The 20,207-nt window shown below is 44.3% G+C and overlaps 1 protein-coding gene across 1 annotated transcript in view; it reads left to right on the forward strand.

Moving 5' to 3' along the window:
- The window catches only part of NEK10 (NIMA related kinase 10), a 180,126-nt gene extending 174,552 nt beyond the window's left edge, over positions 1–5,574 (forward strand). Inside the window, exon 37 of the mRNA XM_077809309.1 lies at positions 5,526–5,574. Within this exon, the coding sequence (XP_077665435.1) occupies positions 5,526–5,574 (49 nt within the window). The remainder of the gene's footprint in view (positions 1–5,525) is intronic.
- The last annotated feature ends 14,633 nt before the right edge of the window (positions 5,575–20,207 follow it).

A 20,207-nucleotide genomic window follows, 5' to 3' on the forward strand; every position in this document is an offset into this window, starting at 1 on the left:
CTTACAACGTTTATTTCAAACAGTATGTCATGCCACAACACTAAGCCACGCAAAAATTTGCAGTTGTGTATGTTTGTGGTGATTCCATTTACCTCTGCCACTGCTCTCCCACAAACAGTTCCTGTCATAGCATTACCCTCCATAATGGCAACTATGGCATCATCTATCTTCTCAATTCGGTGTTTGATAGGCTTTATCGCCTCCACTCAACTTTGCCGTTGTGTGGCACTCAGTGGTTTCAGTGTCAGAGAGGATGTTCCCAGATGTTGCTTCAAAATTTGCCATCGATGAGTTGATTTAGAGAAAAATACATAGATGCTTTGAATTACATAAAAAAAATTCAGCAGCCTCACTAAAAGTTGATGCTGCATCACTGACCACCAAGCTCAATGAATGAGAACTGCATGGGACAAAAAAAGCTCGAGGGTTTAACTCTCGGATCCGTGTCTGCACTCCTGTGTTCTTTCCTCATGTTGGCACCATTATCGTAGCCCTGACCTCTCAAGTCAGCTATCGCAATTCCCGTATCTTCCAGCTTTTTAAGAAGCACATTTGTCATACCAGCTCCTGTAGTATCATCAATGTCAATAAATTCTAGAAAATGCTCTCTTACAGTCACCATTGCAGGGACATTTTCACTAGGTTCTGTTGTTGTTACAAAATACACCATTAAAGTCATTTGTTCCGTATGGCTGATGTCAGGTGTGCAGTCCAGAATAACAGAGTAATATCTTGCTGACTTCAGATCTGCCACAATCTTCTGTTTGACTTTTGTTGCTAGTAACCGTATGATCTCATTTTGAATTGTTTTTCCAAGGTAGTGGTGTGTGTACATTTCTTGGGTGGTGACTCTTCTTAGATGCTCCTGGAGTACAGCATCAAACTCAGCCATCCCCTCATGGTAAGGTGATGGTAAGGCCAGCCCTGGGTCTGATCCAGTGCGGCCATTCTTATGTTCTTATGCTCCGCACTATACGCTCCCCCCCACATCTGTAATAATAATGGTGGTGTCACTCAGTGTTACATAGGGAAATGACAGAAAAAAGATATGCAAAATTATAAACTGTGTGGAGTGCTGAGAAATGATTCCAACACCTAATTGGGTGACGTGTAGGGTGTTAAATTGTTAGAAACTGAGAAGCTGAACCCCATGAGATGGCCACACACATTTTTTTTTATTACAGTAATTGTTTTTCATTTTCATTATAATAGTAATTGCAGCCTCAGTGCAGGCCATTTCTTGAGGATTAATGACCATCTGGGGATAATGACCCTCAGCTGTGTCCTGAATAATCAATTCCTGCCCATCTATCATTAATCCCCATGAAATACTCAGTGCTTCAATTAGTGTCACTTGTTTGTACAGAAATTTATAAAAAAAATTAGCTGAATATTTCAAAATGAGTTTCATCCCAATGACTCTTCCCCTATCTTTCTTTTCTCCTGATTTAACGTTACACCACGTATGGTTGTGGCTTACCCACATAAATCGGATGTGTATGTGACTGTTTTTACTTGTGAGATCATTTACAGATAGGACAATGTATGCCTTCTGCAAACTTTCAGCATTGAGGTGGTCACACAGTATCCACGTTGAAAGATCTGATTTTAAATAACTATATTTCCTTTATATTTGCAGTCTGTTGCCTCATTATTTCATGTAAAGCTCCATAAAGTGTGTTAAGGGGCTTAATCCTAGAGCAGCTCAATTTATATGAAGGTGGATAGGTGTGTTACAAATGAACAGAACCTGCAGAAATGAAGGTCAGAGACTCTAGTGGTCTTCAGCTGAGTGCTGTAGTTCACCGAGACTCCAAATGAATTATTTTATTGTATGTGCTGTCAGAGGTCCTCTTATGGTAGAGAAGTGCTGTTTCAAGAGTGGTACTCTGTAACTGAGAGAACATTTCTAGCCCCACTATAATCAAGTGAGAAGACACTCATCTAATCAACAGTATACATTGCTGTATGTATTGTCATAAATCATTCTTTTTCACAGCTTTTATTCACTGCATTTTTTCATTTCTGTAAATATTTTACACATAGGGAATGTCCAGTCAAATAGTTACAGGTAGCTTACTGTGTTTTTAGCAAATATGAAATAAAAAACAACATATAAATTGAAATAAAACAAAAGTAGTCACCCCACAACAGCGGCTCTTGTAGCTCCTCTCCTGGAGGACTGGTTCCCTCCTTCTGGCATTGTGACCTGGTGCATGGGCATAGAGCCACTCAGCATTGGCCTGGCCTCCTGTCTGTCATGATGGGAGGAGAGCTGGGTGAAATTTCAGTGAGTGGCATTGCAATCTGGTCAGAGTACCACTCACTCAAATTTGGCCCAGTCACCCCTCTGTCATCATGACGGAGGGGCAGCCGGACCAAACCTGAGCGTCACTGCCACCCCGTGCACCAGCTCTGAGCTGTACTGGGTCTCGGTTCAGGAACCAGAGGAACTGAAGCAGGAAGGCTGTCTCAGGCAATGTGGAGGAGGAAGCTGCCTGATTTATATGTAGAAGGGACAAGAGATGGACCTGGGCAGGGGTGGCAGGTTTGTAGAAATTTTGGTGGTGCCCAGAACCTGCCCCCCCAAACTCCTTCCCCTACCTGCCTAAGGCTCTGGGATGGAGTTTGGGCGTTGGGTGCAGGCTCTGGGGTGGGGGTGCAGGAGGGGATGAGGGGTGCAGGCTCTGGGACGGAGTTTGGGTGTAGGTTCTGGGCTGGGGCAGGGGGAGGGGGTGCAGGAGGGGGTGAGGTGTGCAGGCTCTGGGCTGGGGTGGGGGTGTAGGAGGGGTGAGGGGTGCAGGCTCTGGGAGGAAGTTTGGGGGAAGGAGGGGGTGTGTGGGAAGGGGGAGGGGTGCAGGCTCTGGGCGGGAGTTTGGGGATAGGAGGGGGTGCAGGGGTGAGGGCTGTGGGGCTGAGGATGAGAGGTTTGGGGTGTGGGAGGGGATTTAGGGCTGGGGCAGAGGATTGGGGTGCGGGGGGATGAGGGCTTTGGCAGGGGGTGAGGGGTTTGGGAGGGGCTCAGGGCTGGGACAGAGGATTAGGGTGTGGGGGGGATGAGGGCTCTGTCTGGGGCTGGGGTTGAGGGGTTTGGGGCATTGGAGAGGCTCAGGGCTTGGGCGGAAGGGCAGGGTCAGGGCAGCCTGCCCTGCCACCAGTGGTTGGGTGGCACTAGGAGGCTGTGGCAGCAGTTGATGCGGGGAGCCAGCAGAGCAGAGTCAGCGTGAGCTGTAGGCTCCCGGGCCGGGGGCGGTGAGTGGGGGCAGCAAATGGGCCTGGGGAACAGTCGGGGGAGGTGTGGGGAGGCGGCAGGAGGGGCTGGGGGAGAGACCCGGCCCCAAACATTGGTGGAGCCCAGCCCCGGGCCCTGAATATTGCCGGAGCCCGGGCACCATGAGCGTATATAACTCGCTGCCCCTGGACCTGGGGGATGAGGGAGGGGAGTAGATTGGGACAAGGAGCCTGAGGCTAGGAAGACTGGGACTGGGGGGGAGAGGAAAACTGTGAGTTGGGGTTGGAGGAGACTGGGACTTGGTGGGCGAGGAGACTAGAACTGGAAGCTGGGTAGCACTCAAAATGACAGTGCTCACTTAATGAGCAACTACGGGTGCTGCTCCAGCTATGGGAAGCTTTGTAGGGTGGCAGATTCCGCCTAGGGTGGATGGGGGCAGACCGAACAAACCTGTGTGGTGCTGCAACTCGCTCAGATTTGGCCTGGCTTCCCCACCATCCATCATTAAATACTTAAAATCTTCAAATACTTGAAAGGCTGCCAAAAAAAGATGGATAAAGATTGTTCTCTTTTGTCACAGAGGGCATGACAAGAGGCAGTGGGTTCAAACTGCAGCATAGCCCATTTAGATTCAATCTCAGGAAAAACTTCCTAACTGTAAGAACAGTAGAATAATGGAACAGACTGCCTAGGGATACTTGTGGCACCTTAGAGACTAACCAATTTATTTGAGCATAAGCTTTCGTGAGCTACAGCTCACTTCATAGCTCACAAAAGCTTATGCTCAAATAAATTGGTTAGTCTCTAAGGTGCCACAAGTACTCCTTTTCTTTTTGCGAATACAGACTAACATGGCTGTTACTCTGAAACCTGCCTAGGGATGTAATGAAAGCTCCTTCACTGGAGGTTTTCAAAAAGAGGCTGGCTCGTCATCTGTTGTGGATGGGTTAGGCAAAACAAATCCTGCATCTTGGCAGGTTGTTAGACTAGATGACCCTTGCGGTCCCTTCTAGCCCATGGTTCTATGAATTGATGATTACCTTAATGGCATTTCCTAACTTTAGAGTATTTGCCTTTGCAACCTTAATATAGTTATTTGTGTGTAATTCTTATACCACCCACACCACCCTAATATCGAGTACTTTCCAGTAGTGCACTAAGCAGCATGACTAACACCATGTTTCTTCTCTCACTCATCTTCTTCCTGGGGGGAGAATTGTGTGCACAGTTTAGTGCTTTGTTTTGAGGTGTGTTTTTACTGTATATGCTGATATGTGTGTGTTAGAAAAAAACGAGGTTGAGGAAGTGCTCCTTGCACTTGAAGCAGAAGGTGATGAGGTTTGTGAAGGAAAAAAAAATTCTTGTTTTTACTTTCTAACTACACAGTTTATGAGAGTAAAATCTTGGTGCATGCTTCTGCAGGACAGTGTAATATAATACGAGACTACTTTGATTATTTAATGGGTGAATCTCCACTAACATAAAGCTGACAGAGGCGGTTCCACCATCTCCCATGCTCTCTCTCATGCCTAGCTTGTCCGGGGCTTACTGGGAAAAGAGAGGGGTGTAGAGGAGCAAGACTTTGCTGTGACTGGTTCTCCACTGCCATGAAGTCGTTGAGGGCCTTTTAACCCAGCAGTGTAAGCTAACGTTGTCCCCTTGCTGCTTTAACTTATGCCAGGGCCTGGGAATCAGAGAGCTGTGACTGGCTCCCTCTCAGACCCTACCACCACACTGTTTCTGTGCCGTGTATAGTGAAGCCCATAGATTTTAAGTCCAGAAGGGTTCATTACAAACATCTAGTCTGGCACTCTGAATAGCAGGCTATATAATTTCACCCAGTAATTCCTGCATCAAGCCTAGTAATTTATGATTGAGTAGAACATAGCAGTTAGAAAGGTATCCAAGCTTCCTTTTCTTACCCTGCTTATATGTCACATTTCTATCATAGGTTTCAGAGTAGCAGCCGTGTTAGTCTGTATCTATCATAAAAAGAAAAGGAGGACTTGTGGCACCTTAGAGACAAACCAATTTATTTGAGCATAAGCTTTCATGAGCTACAGCTGCTGTAGCTCACGAAAGCTTATGCTCAAATAAATTGGTTCGTCTCTAAGGTGCCACAAGTCCTCCTTTTCTTTTTGCGAATACAGACTAACACGGCTGTTACTCTGAAATGTATCTATCATAGTAACTTGCCTGCTGATAGCACAGATATCCATTCTGATGTTGGTGAACACGAGTAGTAAAGATTTCCTAGGGCCAACGAACACTTACTACCGCTTTATCTTTGCAGGTACCTCTACTATCCGTGGGGAACAAAGAACCATCCAACCAAAAGATGAGCACCTGCAAATCTGAACAGACTGGGTTTTTTTCTGATGAAGTCAACTTCCCTTACTTCAGCTAATATTGTGTGATCACCAAAGGGATAATAAGCTTTGCTCAAAGTATATTGATGGGAAGGGATTCCAATGCTGAAACAAAGGGGAGACAGCTTTCAAAAGACCTTGCGACTGATGAACTTCAGTATGATACTTTTGTGGCAGCTCTGTTTTACAGCATAAACTTCTTGCACTGTATGGGGGGAGTTCTGTACATACTATTTGGGAAAATGCTTCAAAGTGTGTGCATTAGGAGAAAAACATAATTCCTGACAATGAGTGAATATGTTATATTTTTTTATTTTATTTTTTTAAAGAATTGTTGAATACTCAGGTTTGCTGGAACTATATTTTAAGGCTCATAGCCAGGCTATTTTTTATAGCAAGAGAAAGAAATCAAAAAGAGCACCAGGCAGGAAATATCTTTAGGTTCACTGCACCAGAATTAGAAATTGATTCAATTATTAAATATTTAAATGTAGCCATTTGGATAGTAGCAATTTCAAATGCTGGTATAGCACATTAATAGTATTTACAACTTGCACAGCTTCTGAGAATAATTGTCATTTTTTAAATTGCAACTTTGAATACAATATTAGAATGTGTGTGTATATATGTACATGTTTTGTGTGTGTGTATACCATATATATAGACATGCATATATTGTATAGATACATATATGTAAAATATGTATACAGTGTAATATACACACACATTTACTGTTTAACAGAAAATAAATAAATAAATGAAACCAATGCTTTGCTGCTAATCAAATTTGTAGTATTTAATGCACTTTGAGGATCTCTCTTTATATGTACCTTATATGTTAGAGATGCAGAGTCTCTCAACTCAAGATTACTGAAGCTATTATTTTCATCTTTAGAGTTTTGACTAAGTGTGAGACCCATTCTCTACAGTCTGATTATACTATATCTAACATAACTACTGTAAAAATCAGAATACATATGGTGACATATACCTAGACTGTTGAAACTTATTTATTTTATGCTTATCATATAGTTACTTGTGACTGATTGGATGCATAAGTGTGTCTTATTTACTGTGAATACACTGGCAAAGTACTTCTGCTATAGTTTGCTTGAAACATATGTACATAACTAGACATTATTTCTTAACAATGTACAGAATATTATTTCCCCGTCATTTAGGATTTCACTAGCCCAGGTTCTAAACTGGTGAGAGTTAGCAGCGGTGGGCCTAAGTTATGGTGAGGGTACAAAAGGCATCCACCCCCTTCCGAGACACCTTCACTGGAGAGGTTTGAGGTGGTGTAAAATGCACAGAAATTCAGAGATTGAGTGAGTGAGAGGGAGGAATACAAAGCCAAAAAGGGCATGTTTAAATCACAAGGAGGCATGCTGTTTAGAACGTGGGTTTATCCTTATGATGTGATGACCCACCCAGGAAACAAGCATGTGACAGCCCAGTCTAACATAACACATTTGCCCCAGCAAGTCGAAATGTAGCGCAGAAGGCCACCACGCCCGATTTTGGCATCTGGGTAATGACAGACTCATAGCAGCCAAGGTCCATTATGGAGCTGCTTTGGAAAGCAAACAAGGCTCTTACATGCCATCCTATGGAAAATGTTATCAGCAGGAACATCAGAGATGAATACATCTGCATTAGAAAGATAGGATTAGAAAAGATATTGTATTTTGTTTTCTAACATAATATTTTCACACATAATTGTCACCTATGCATATCCCCCTAATATCTACTGTCGACTGTTTTTCTGCTTTCCTACTACCTAAGTGCTATAGTTAATATCAATCCATTATTAGATATATCTGTTACAACTTCAAGGAGAGGCATACCTATTGGTTTCCCTCTCACCTGTTAAAAATTGACTGTCTTGCTGTGCAATTCTCTAACATCTTGTTATCATCACTGCAGGTTGCACCTTACTGGATGCATAATCCTTGCCCTGATTTATAACCTTCCTGGGTGTCATTTTATCTCACAACTCCTAAAATACCATGTATGTTAAAGCCATAGAATAAGTCCCCCTATATGTTACCACTGAACTAAAAGGTGTAATCTGTCATGCCGTATGAAATGTGTATCTCCTTAAAATGTAAATGCACATTTTTGAAAATGTAAATACAGGTGACCTGGAATTAGTATGTTTACACTAAGCATTCACATCATCTCTGGAACATGAAGCAAGCATGGTATCTCCCTATATTTAAAATAGCAGATACCACAATCATTGAAAATGTTGAGTTTGTAATGGCTCCTGCTGTACATATTATTTGAAAACCAAACCAAACCCTATTATGTTTTGCAATTAGAAGACTATCAAAATGCTTCTTCAACTAAGGTACCTGTTCTTCCAAAGAGTTCCACTGAATGGTTCCAGTTTACAAAGTGATATGAATATTAGAACAGTTGCCTTGCAAATACAACATAATTAGCAATGGCTGATGTATTATTTACAATGCAATCACGAAAAGTTAGCCCAAATTGTGGTTAAATATTAATGTGATTTTGATAGTCACAGTGAACATCTTTCTTAGTACAGGAGAAAGGCAACAAGGTGTGGTTAATATCTGAGGTTTTATAAAGTAAGCCTGTACTGTATGTAACAAGAAAATCAGAATTTCTATGACATTTTGCATGCATTTCATACACAAAAGACCTCATTTAAACTAAGTCTTGATATATCGGCCCCACTCAAACTGAATACATATTTCCACAATTATTTTTTTTCAGAATAGCATAAAATTATCCTTACTTATATAGTGGGTATAAATCAAAAATGTCTATTTACAATGTTCTTCCTCCACATGTGTTTTTTAATAATTAATTGTCAGACTGGAGTAAATAGAAACAGGGGGCACTGCATCAACCACGGATTGAACCTTATTTTCGGGCATGTATTAAAGCGATGAGATTTGTGTTTAGGCTGGGTTGTGTGATATTACTAAGTGTCTATTGATACTTGATGGCATAGTTTTCATTGGAAAACAGACTGTAGTTAATGACTTTTGCGTTTATCCATAATAAATTTGTAGCACTATCAAAAATGGGATAAATATTGTGTGGGCCCAATAATGGGCCCAAAGCACGGAAAGATGGTGCTTCAGCTGTGCTTGGTTGTGGCAGGCAGTGCAGAGCAGACTAAGGGGAACTCTGCAGCAGCTGTCAGTGGAATGCAGAATTAGGAAGTGAGCCTGGCTGGGGCATTGGCAGTACGCATGAGTACAGCATGGCTTCACTAGGCTAAAAGTCCATGCTAGGGAATTAGCGGGCCTCATCTGGTACTCTCCCTGTGTTCTGCAAGAACAGCTGGCACTCTCCAGCATGTTGGATATAGGAGATTAGAGTTGAGGATACAATTTCTGGTTCCCTGCCCCTTATCCGCCCCCACCACCTTTACACAGTTGTCCTACTTACAGTTGACATTAAAAACTGGACATTTCCCACTGTGGGGTTGCCCACTCTAAGAGCAGACAATACAATAAAATTCCTGTTATATGCTACGATGAGGGAAATAACAATTTTGCAAGTGCACCTAGCTTGTGTGCCATTTCCCAAATGCTGGCCCTATGTGACTGTGTATGACGAGGGCCATCCACAGCATCAAGAATAATCAGTATTGAACATGGAATTGTTTTCGATTTCAACAATGTTAAATATGAATCAAATATTCTGTTTGGTTGACTTACACGTATTTTATTTTTTAAATGCTGGTATATTGCTTGTCTGTGTCTTTGGTGAGAGATCGTCACTGGTTCACTGATCTGAGCTGTACGTTATTTGTCCGTGGTTTTTTTAACCTAATTTCCTGTGGGAATTTTTTGCCTCTTGTGTAATCTATAGGAAGGCAGTCCCACTGCTCTGATGGTCCATTGTTTTGTGGGATTTCAGGGAAAAAACAACACAAAACACTTTTCCAAAGCTATCTTATATTGTACTTGGCTGCTCTTACCAAATTGCATGCAAGTTATAATTTGTTTTCTTCTGGATTGTTAGTGCAATTTTTTTTTAAAAGGGAGACCTCTGTAAACAAATATAATTTGCTGAAAGTAAATATGCATATTACTGATTGTTGGTATATTTTGTCTTTCAAATGAATTACTGTTACAGAGTATGTCTATTCTTTTATAGTCTTTTTCATATGAGTTAGAATTTGCAAATGTCCCATAGGCAACATTCTGTGATAGAGAAGTTCTGTCCATCATTAGAGTTAAATTACATACTGTAGGTATGATTGCTGTAGTTGTCTTCAATATTGTCTTCAGAGAGCTACAAGTAAGTTTGAAACCAAATCCTTCCCACTTCTAAATGACTTATAGGCCTTCCAAATAGTACACCATGGACACATACAGATTATAAATTGTAGATTATCCATGCATTTGTAATACTGTAGCTTCTGTGTTTAGATTTGTAAATGTAAAATGAGGTGCAATTAACTACAACAATGCACATTTTAAAGAAATATTCTCATCTCCGTTATTTTTATTAATTATTATGATATTGGTACTTATCGGTCCCAGCTGAGATCAGGGCCCAATTGTGCTTGGCATTCTACAAACGAATAGAAAAAGTCCCTGCCCTGGAGAACTTACTGTCTAAATGGACAAGAAAAAAGGTAGGAAGGAAAATGCAGCTCTGAAGTGAGTTGCCCAAAGTCACACAGCAGGTCAGCAGCAGAGCTGGAAGTCGAATCCAAATCTCCAGAGTCCTAGTCCAGAGCTTTATCCACTGGCCCATGCTGCATTGCAAAACTGTTGTTAGAGATGGACCCAAGCTGAAAAACTGAGATCTTTGATCACTACTGTCACAAAGCCTTAGGCATGGATGGGTCTGTTTTTTATTTTATTTGGGTCCACTACCATTGAAAATGAATTCACATTTGTTTTGAAGAATATTTTGCAGTTTATCCTCATGGCTAGAATTGGCTGCCAGTTACCCCAGCATATTTCCAGAAGAACACCACCGAAGTCAATGGAGGTACCCTGGGTTTACACATGGGTAACAGAGATCAGAATTAACCTGAAATGTCTAGAAATGAAAGAAAGAAATTACCCATGGGATGTGAAAAATACATGGTTACTTTAAAAGCTTTCCTATTAGACTGCACGGTGATAACTGAGCAAAACAACAGCCTGAAACAAATGTAGGATTTGAGCTTGATTTCAGATATGAGGATATGCATCACTCGGCATCTTTCAAGATAAATATTCACACGAGTGTGGTAACTGTTCCTGTAAACTATGCAGGAATTTGTGATTATATATCTGAAATCAGGACCAGCCGCTTCAGTTAAATAATGAAAAAGATCCAGCTAAAATGTCTGGTACAGGCCACTGTTGGAGACTAGATACTGAACTAGATGGACCCACGGATCTTATTTCTATATTTCCCCATGGAAATATTTCTATATTTCTATATTTCCACATGTGCTTAAAGTGTCTACCTTTTATAGTCCAGTTATGACTAACTTTTGAAAGAGGAATTTGGAAAAGTGCACTGGCTCATCATTTCAATTGTGTTTTCAATTAGGAGATTTGACAATGAATAAAAGGGGTTATAAAATGCTGTTAATAATGTAGTGAGACCTGGATGAACATGTCTCACATTTCCCTCCAACTTAAGATCATTCTTGTATTCCAAGAGCAATGTTTAGAGCACTGCACTCCAAAAAACCCCAAACCTATTCAAATTGTAGCCTGATTCCAGGAAGAACTGGCAGTTTGAAGTAAGCGTGCATTTAGGTAGAGACAAAACAAGAAATCACTTTGGAATGTTATTTATTTTCAAGTGGATGAACTGGCAGTTGATTTTGGATATCAAAGTCTGAGCTGAAGGTTCCATCATTCAATTTGTCCAAATAGACAGCAGCAATCAGAAAAAAAAATCCTTGAGTCCATTTCAACTATCGGCTTTCAGTAAATTAAAACGAGGCTGTCAAGTGATTAAAAATTAATCTCAATTAATTACACTATTAATTGCGCTGCTAAACAATAATAGAATATCATTTATTTAAATATTTTTGGATTTTCTTTACATGTTCAAATATATTGATTTCAATTACAACACAACACAAAGTGTACAATGCTCACTTTGTTTATTTTTATTACAAATATTTGCATTGTAAAAAACAAAAAAGAAATAGTATTTTTCAGTTCACAAGTACTGTAATGCAATCTCTTTATCATGAAAGCTGAATTTACAAATGTAGAATTATGTACAAAAAATAACTGCATTCAAAAATACAACAATATAAAATATATGAATCCACTCAGTCCTACTCTTGTTCAGCCAATAGCTCAGACAAAAAGTTTATTTAACTTGCAGGAGATAATACTGCCTGCTTCTTGTTTATAATGTTAACTGAAAGTGAGAACAGGCATTCACGTGGCACTGCTGTAGCCAGCGTCACAAGATATTTACATGTCAGATGTGCCAAAGATTCATAGGTCCCTTCGTGCTTCAACCACCATTCCAGAGGACGTGTGTCCATCCTGATGACGAGTTTTGCTTGATAACGATCCAAAAAACATGTACCGACACATGTTCATTTTCATCATCTGAGTCAGATGCCGCCAGCAGAAGGCTGATTTTCGTTTTGGTAGTTCGGGTTCTGTAGTTTCCACATTGGAGTGTTGCTTGTTGCTCTTTTAAGACTTCTGAAAGCAAGCTCCACACCTCATCCCTCTCAGATTTTGGAAGGCACTTCAGATTCGTAAACTTTGGGTTGAGTGCTGTAGCTGTCTTTAGAAATCTCACATTGGAGCCTTCCTTGCGTTTTGTCAAATCTGCGGTGAAGGTGTTCTTAAAATGAATATGTGCTGGGTCATCATCCGAGACTGCTATACCATGAAAGATATGGCAGAATGCAAGTAAAACAAAGCAGGAGAAACACAATTCTCCCCCAAGGAGTTCAGTCACAAATTTAATTAACACATTTTTTTAACGAGCGTCATCGGCATGGAAGCATGTCCTCTGGAATGTTGACCGAAGCATGAAGGGGAATATGAATGTTTAGCATATCTGGCACATAAATACCTTGCAATGCTGGCTACAAAATTGCCATGTGAACGCCTGTTCTCACTGTCAGGTGACATCGTAAATAAGAAGAGGGCAGCAGTATCTCCTGTAAATGTAAACAAACTTGTTTGTCTTAGCAATTGTCTGAACAAGAAGTAGGACTGAGTGGACTTGTATGCTCTGAAGTTTTACATTGTTTTGTTTTTGAGTGCAGTTATGTAACAAAAAAAATCTACATTTGTAAGCTGCACTTTCATGACAGAGATTGTACTACAGTACTTGTCTGAGGTGAATTGAAAAATACTATTTCTTTTGTTTATCATTTTACAGTGCAAATATTTGTAATAAAAATAAAGTGAGCACTGTACATTTTGTATTCTGTGTTGTAATTGAAATCAATATATTTGAAATGTAGAAAAAAATAAAAATATTTCATAAATTTCAATTGGTATTCTATTGTTTAACAGTGTGATTAAAACTGCCAATGAAAGGAGAATTAATTTTTTAATCACGCTTAATTTTTTTGAGCTAATAGTGTGAGTTAACTGCAATTAATCGACCGCCCTAATTAAAACTGAATTATACAAGGCTTTCTGTACTTTAGTGTTCTCAATAGGAGATGGTGAGGCTCACAACAAGAAAATTAGTAATTAAAAAAAAACCAAATGGAACCAATTGAAATCCACAGGTAATGTCAGCGGCACCATGATACGCTTTGGGGACATTCCTAAAACTTTGCAGTGCAATCTGTTGTTCTTAATTTACACCAGGCTGAATTGATCGTCTCTGTAATTAGGTTTATATTGCAGACAATAGGAATTAAATAAATGAGGGAGGTGAGTAGCTGCAGACAGCAATTTTTAAAGATGCCTTGTGGTATCAGGCTTAAATAAATTTTTTCCTACCTGCCATTTCCCTCCTGTGAGACAGACATTTCCATTGATCCTTATGCAAAGTTTAGATCCCCTCTCATTATTCAAATGAGGAAGCTAGACAGTCAGGGGACAGCCTTGTATCTGGTGCGCTGCCCACTAACTTCTTCTAGAAGGAGCTATTTCCAAGAGTCTATGATTAGTATTGTGTCTCTATGGGGACAGGCATTTCCTGGCCTGGAGGACTAATAAACCATGGAACATAATGTGCTCCTGAATGGTAGAACCAGCTTTGAGACGATTCTCATATCCGTACTCTCAAAAGGATAAGCTGCCTGTCTTGGAGAACAGGAATCAGCAGAAAAGATCCTTGTTTTCATTTTCCTTTCATTGGTAAGTTCACTGATCCCTACATATGGGACTTGACCACTGGTCAGACTGTTTTAGCAGGGCACAGCAGAATTATCACAGGTTTGTAGAAAAGTACAGTAAAAGGAGAGGTACCACGCTGCGGCATGTCTCTGTTGACTGCTGTTTGTGGAGATCATCTGATTCAATCTGTGGTGCTTCCTGAATATTTGATCAGGTAGCTGCTCTACAAATTCTCTCTGCTGAGGCATACCACTCCCCTATCCACTGAGTCAGCGTTTATTGTGAGGAGCAAGTTGCTGTACCTACCTGAAATGAGAATTATTTAGCCTCCTTTATGTAGTTTCTGAGTCACGTGGCTTTCATACCCCGGCATCTAACAGTGAAGCACAACAAAAGAGATGGGATACAATGTTTGGGATACAATGTTCAAAAATCTATGGGACATATGGAGGATGAATTCCTGAAATGTTCTCACTACCACCCTGCTCCTTGAAGAACATGTAATGTGGAGAGGGGGTGTGTGTGGCTTCTGGGCTCAGAACACTTGGTAACTCCCACTGGGTATTTTGGGAAGCTGCAGGTTCTGGACTTCCTTCCTTCACTCTGCTGCTTCCTCACTGGAGCATGAAGGAATTTGGAAGGGGTGGATCCTTTTACAGGCCACTTTGGTGGCTTTTGCAGCTTCTGCTTAAGAGGAGCATTCACAGGAGAGTTCCTTATTGAGAGAGTTACCATCTTCATCGGCCTATCTTGTACCCAACATAGGGGTATCCAAACACCAACCATGGTAGCTAGCTTCCATTTGGTACTGGCATTTCATTTATTTCTTCTATTTTATGAAATAAATGTGTGTGTTATGATGGTGCATGTCCTCCAGCTGGTTTCCACAGGCTTTCTTTGATTAAATAGTTCTCCACAGTTGCTGTACCATTCTGCACATCCCAGGAAGGAGAGAGAGTTTCTTCCTCCACTTTGGGAATCATCCCAGGTCCTCAATGAGATCTCAGCAGCCTTGCACTTTGATTGAAGGAAGAGTGGTGCCTCATCCTTTAGAAACCTCTTTGTGATTTACCATACCCAGTCGAGTTCTTATTTGTCAACGTTGCACCAAGAATGTCCACCATTGTTCAGTACCAGGTTTACCATGGCGCCGGGCCCACAACCAGAAGGGGCCCCGGCCATCCTGATTCCCCGGCTGGCTGAGCTGGCCAGGAAACCTGCCACCACCCAGCTCTGCCCCTGCCCTGCCTCTTTCCCATGCCCCTCCTCTGCCCCCACCCCGCCTCTTCCCACCCCTGCTCCGCCCCAGCCCTGCCTCCACTCCACCCTCTTCCCCCCACCCAAGCTCCCTTCCCTGAGCTAAGCATCCTGCGGGACTGCAGCGGGGTCGGGCGCGCCCTGCATTCACCATGCAGCAGGAAATGGAGCGACCCAGCCCCAACCCGCTCCACTCTGCCGGTGAGTGCTGGGGGGCGGTTGCCCCCCAAGCCTGGGAAGGAGATGGAGCGGTGGGGAAGGGGCATGGGATGGGGAAGAGAAGGGGATGAGGGATGCGGGGGTAGGGGGGAAGCCAGAGCCCAGCATGTGGCATCCCCTTGGCAGAAGCTGGGGCTCCCGTTAACCAGGCCCATTGAAACCTCACCCTGACAAGCTCCACCTCCCCTGCATCTGTGCCACCCCGATGAGCCCCCCCAGACACCCTCCCCACTGAATCCCAATCACCTGCACCTGGACCCCCCCACCCAAATGAACCCCACCTCCCCTGCACCTAGACCCCCCCTGCTGAGCCCCAAACACCTTCACCTGGATCCCCTGCAGAGTCCCATTGCCCCGCATCTGGAATCCCCTAATGAGCTTCTGTGCATCCAGATCCCCCACTGAGCTGCCCACACCCAGACTGCCCCACAGAGAACTCTCTTACCCCCACCTGGATCCCCCCACACTAAGTCCCTCTATACTTGGATCCTGCTGCCAGGCTGCGCCTGCTCACCCAAACCTGGTGCACCTGGCACAAGGGCAGGGAGCCTGGCCCAGAGGGGCAGGGCCCCAGGATGTTTTTGGGGCAGGCCTGGTCCTTGCACTGTGTCAGGGTCGGGTGCAGCCTCACTGCTGAGTCCCTGTCCCGGGGTGGGGTGGGGGGAGGCTGCAGGGTGATCTCCCACCTCCATGCAACCAGTGGCCTGTGCTCCCCACTGCCATGTTGGAGCCGCTGCATTTATTTATTGACAAATAAAATTTAAAGAATTTTAAAATATTGTGCTCAGAATTTTTAATTTTTTGGTGCAGAATCCCCCCAGGAATATGGGGTGCAGCTGTGATGGTGGGACTGTGAGGAAGGTGGTGGGCAGTGGGGAGGTCTGTGAGCAGGAGACAAGCGGTGTGGTGTGCAGGGTAAGGTGGGAGGCCAACGGGGGAGGTCTCTGGGAGGGGTGAGGGCTGGGCATAGAGATCTGTGGTGGAGGTCTCTGCGCGAGGGGGCGCTGGGCATAAGGGTGGGGCGCTGGGCAGGGGATGGTGAGGTGCGGGCCCGCCCTCAAGGGGAAGGGGCATGCTGGCATTACAGGGCTGGGCAGGCCAGTGTGCGTCTGGCAGCTGTAGGTTCGTAAACAGTGCCCTCCTGCTGGGCTGCGCAGAGCAGGGCTGCTCCCGCCGCACTGTGCCTCATTGCCCCCAGCCCGCCCTTCACTCTGGAGACTGACCATCCTGTCCCCCTGCACCTTGCTCCATGGGGGCCCACATATATGTTTGGCGCCGGGCCCACAAAAAGTTAATCCGGCCCTGCCACTGTTTACTGCTTAGGAGACAGGCAAATAATTCAAGTAAACATTCAAACAAAAATAAATCTTCCATGTACAGCCTGAAATAGATTTTATCATAATCTGGCCTGTCCATAAGAAAAAAACATGGGCTGTTTTGAAATGCATTTCTCTAAACATCCCTGTATCTGATACCATTTTTTGTTAAGCAAACGATAAATTTTGTCGTGACTCAAATGTGTTAATGTGGTACACGCTGAGTTCATTACTGAGGAAAATATTAAAGCTCAAATATTCCTAATGGGAGAAACTAACACCCTGTGGCTTTGCTTTATTCTTGTGCTATTCACAAGCCCATGGGTTTCTTAAACGATTTAATATTCTGCTTGCAAGTTTGGACAAATTTTCTGGAAGAAAAAATTCTTTCAATTGTGACAGGAGTTCAGAATTATTACTGTGTGTATCATTGGTTTCACTGAAGCAGGTGAAAGGGGAAGGGAAAAAAGCTAGGGATCATTCGAAATGTTGTGAATTCATGTTTCATTCTGACATCTGAGGGCTTCACAATACCTTGTTAGATTTAGGTTAGAGAAGCAAACCATCTTTCACTTGTGTGACATGCTAGAGAACATCATAATTTGTGCTTCAGTAGGGCCTTACATTTGATGATCTCAAGAGCTTTAATGAACTAAACCGCACAATACCTCTGAAAGGTAAATCCTATGAGTCGATCTTACAGATGCTGAAGATACACAGAAAGACTAAGGGCTGTATTTTGATAGCCTTACTCATGATACCCTTAGTTCATGACATCAAGGACAATATTTGTAGCATCAGGTAATACCTACCATAAGTAAAGGTATCAGCAGCTCGAGTGATTTGCTCAATGTCACAAATCTGTTGTAGACCATGGCATAGAATCCAGGTCGCTCAATTCCTACTCCTGTGCTTCAACCACTGCATCGTTCCTCCTCCCCCGGAAGGGACACTCACTGCCTGCTCTTGTAAAAGGCACACGTGATCTCTTCATTATTTCGGAAATGGAGCGTCTTCTTCGAGTGAGTGTTCATGTCCATTCTAAGCAGGTGTGTGCACGCTGCGTGCACGCCAGCCAGGAGATTCCCCCCAGCAGCGTCTGTAGGGTCGGCCTGGGCGCCCCCGGAGTGACGCCTTCATGGTGCCTAGTATAGGGGCCTGCTGACCCTCCAGCCCACCTCAGTTCCTTCTTACTGCCTGCGATGGCTAGCTGGAACTTTGCTCGCTGCCTACAGCAAGCGCCTAAGCAGTGTCTTTTGTTCCTAGTGCACAGAGCTCATAGTTGTTCTCTATAGTTATAGTTTTTTCATATAGTTAGTAGTGGTTTGTTAGATCGTTTGTTTTCCCCTTCAGGGGTATGCCCAGGTCTCCAGGGTTTAAACTCTGTGAGTTCTGTGGAAAATTTATGCCCAAGAGTGATCCTCATTCGTCTTGCTTGTGGTGCCTTGGTGAGACTCACCAAAAGGACAAGTGCCGCATTTGCAAGGGTTTCCCCCCAAGAACCCTTAAGGACAGACTCTAAAACTCCTGCTCTTGGAGACGGCATTGAGACCGCAATCCGACGCAGGACCCGATGACCTGGCACTGAGCACGTCCTCTTCGGTGAGTAGTGCGCCGGCATCAACGGCGCGCAGAACGGGCCCGGCAAAAGACTGTAAAGCCCACCGGCATGGCTGTGGCTCGGGCCATAGGGTGTCGGCCTCAGTTCGGCACCGCTCTCCATCTCCGGTGCCGGTAAAAAAGAAAAGGCTGATGAGGAACCACTCACCCCCCTCGAAACCTAAGGGGCGTCCACGAGTGGCTTGGGACAGACCGCCTCTGCCTTGCTTCTGCCCAGGGTTTTGTCGACTCCTGCCCTGGCCAGGGTCCAGTCGAGCCCGAACCCTCTTCGGTCCCCGGACCATCTGGTGGACATACAGCCACCGTCGATGCCAGAGGCGTTAGAGGTGGCAACGGACCTGATGTGCCTCTTGGTGCCATCCTCCCCCCAAAGGAGGGACAATTCGCCGGTGACCGCATGCCCTCCGTTTCACTCCAGAGGTAAGCCAACCATGATGGCCCATCGGTCTCCATCTCCGGCACTGCCCGCGCAACCTCCCGCACTTTGGCCACAGTGGTGGTCATGAGAAGAGGCTCCTGGCTACAGGTCTCTTGTCTCCACCATGAGGTCCAGCAGACCATTCAAGACCTTCCCTTGAAGGTGTAGCTCTTTCTCTGAAAAGACAGATAAGAGACTTCACAGCTTGAAGGACTCGAGGACTACCCATCGTTCGCTGGGGCTTCATACGCCTGCTACCCAGCGCAGGCATTTTAGGCCTCATCCGGCCCCTCATCTTTATCAACCCCAAAACCACCAGGATGCTCCATATATGTGAAACAGGAGCACTCGGAGGAGGCAACACCCACCCTCTGGACAAAGCTCTGGCCAGCCCAGGGCCCCACTGGGTTCTAGATCACCCTTTTGAGGGTACGGTTGAGGACAGCTTGCCAGTACGACCTTTGGATCCTTCCCATCTTACTTTCTCGTCCCATCTATCCCTTTTCTACCGTGCCTGGTCCTGAATTACTTCAGACCAATGGGTGCTCCGCACGGTAGAGAGGGGATATTCCATCCAATTCTGTACCCTCCCCCCCACCCCTTCCCCGTCCCTCTTCAGGGATCCCTCTCATGAGCAATTTCTAATTCAAGAGGTGCAGTCTCTCCTCTTGGTAGGGGCAGTTGAGGAGGTTCCTCAGGAGCTAAGGGGCAAGGGTTTCTACTCCCAGTATTTCCTAATACCAAAGGCCAAGGGGGGGCCCTCAGACCCATACTGGACCTGCGACAGCTCAACAAGTATGTAAAGAAACTCAAGTTTCGCATGGTCTCACTAACCTCCATTATCACCTCACTGGATCCAGGAGACTGGTATGCCGCCCTCGACTTGAAGGATACATATTTTCATATCGCAATAGTCTCACATCACAGACACTACCTCAGATTCATGGTGAACAGAGGCCACTACCAGTTTGCCATCCTCCTGTTCGGACTGTTGACTGCCCCCCGAGTATTCACAAAATGCATGGCAGTCGTTGTGGTGTTTCTGCGCAAGTGCCAGATACAGGTTTTTCCATACCTCGATGACTGGCTGATCAAGGGTCGCTCAAGAGCCCAGGTGGAGGCTCAGGTCGAATTTATAAGGAGGATCTTCCTTGACTTAGGTTTCCTCCTGAATGAGGAAAAGTCTACTCTGTCCCAGGTGCAGAGGATAGAGTTTATAGGTATGGTCCTGGACTCTACCCAAGCCAGGGCGTACCTCCCGGCAGCCAGGTTTCGCTCACTTCAAGACATCATACAGAGCCTCAGATGGTTCCCCATAATGTTGGCAAGAAACTGTTTAAAGTTGCTGGGGGACATGGCCTCATGCATGTACGTGATGCAGCATGCCAGGCTCAGGCTGTGTCCACTCCAGTCTTGGCTGGCATCGGTGTACCGACCAGCCAGAGATGCGTTGGACAGGATCGTAACCCTGCCCCGCCTGGTGCTGGACTCCCTCTTATG

The sequence above is a fragment of the Eretmochelys imbricata genome, chromosome 2 (genome assembly GCF_965152235.1).
Source record: "Eretmochelys imbricata isolate rEreImb1 chromosome 2, rEreImb1.hap1, whole genome shotgun sequence".
NCBI lineage: Eukaryota > Metazoa > Chordata > Testudines > Cheloniidae > Eretmochelys > Eretmochelys imbricata.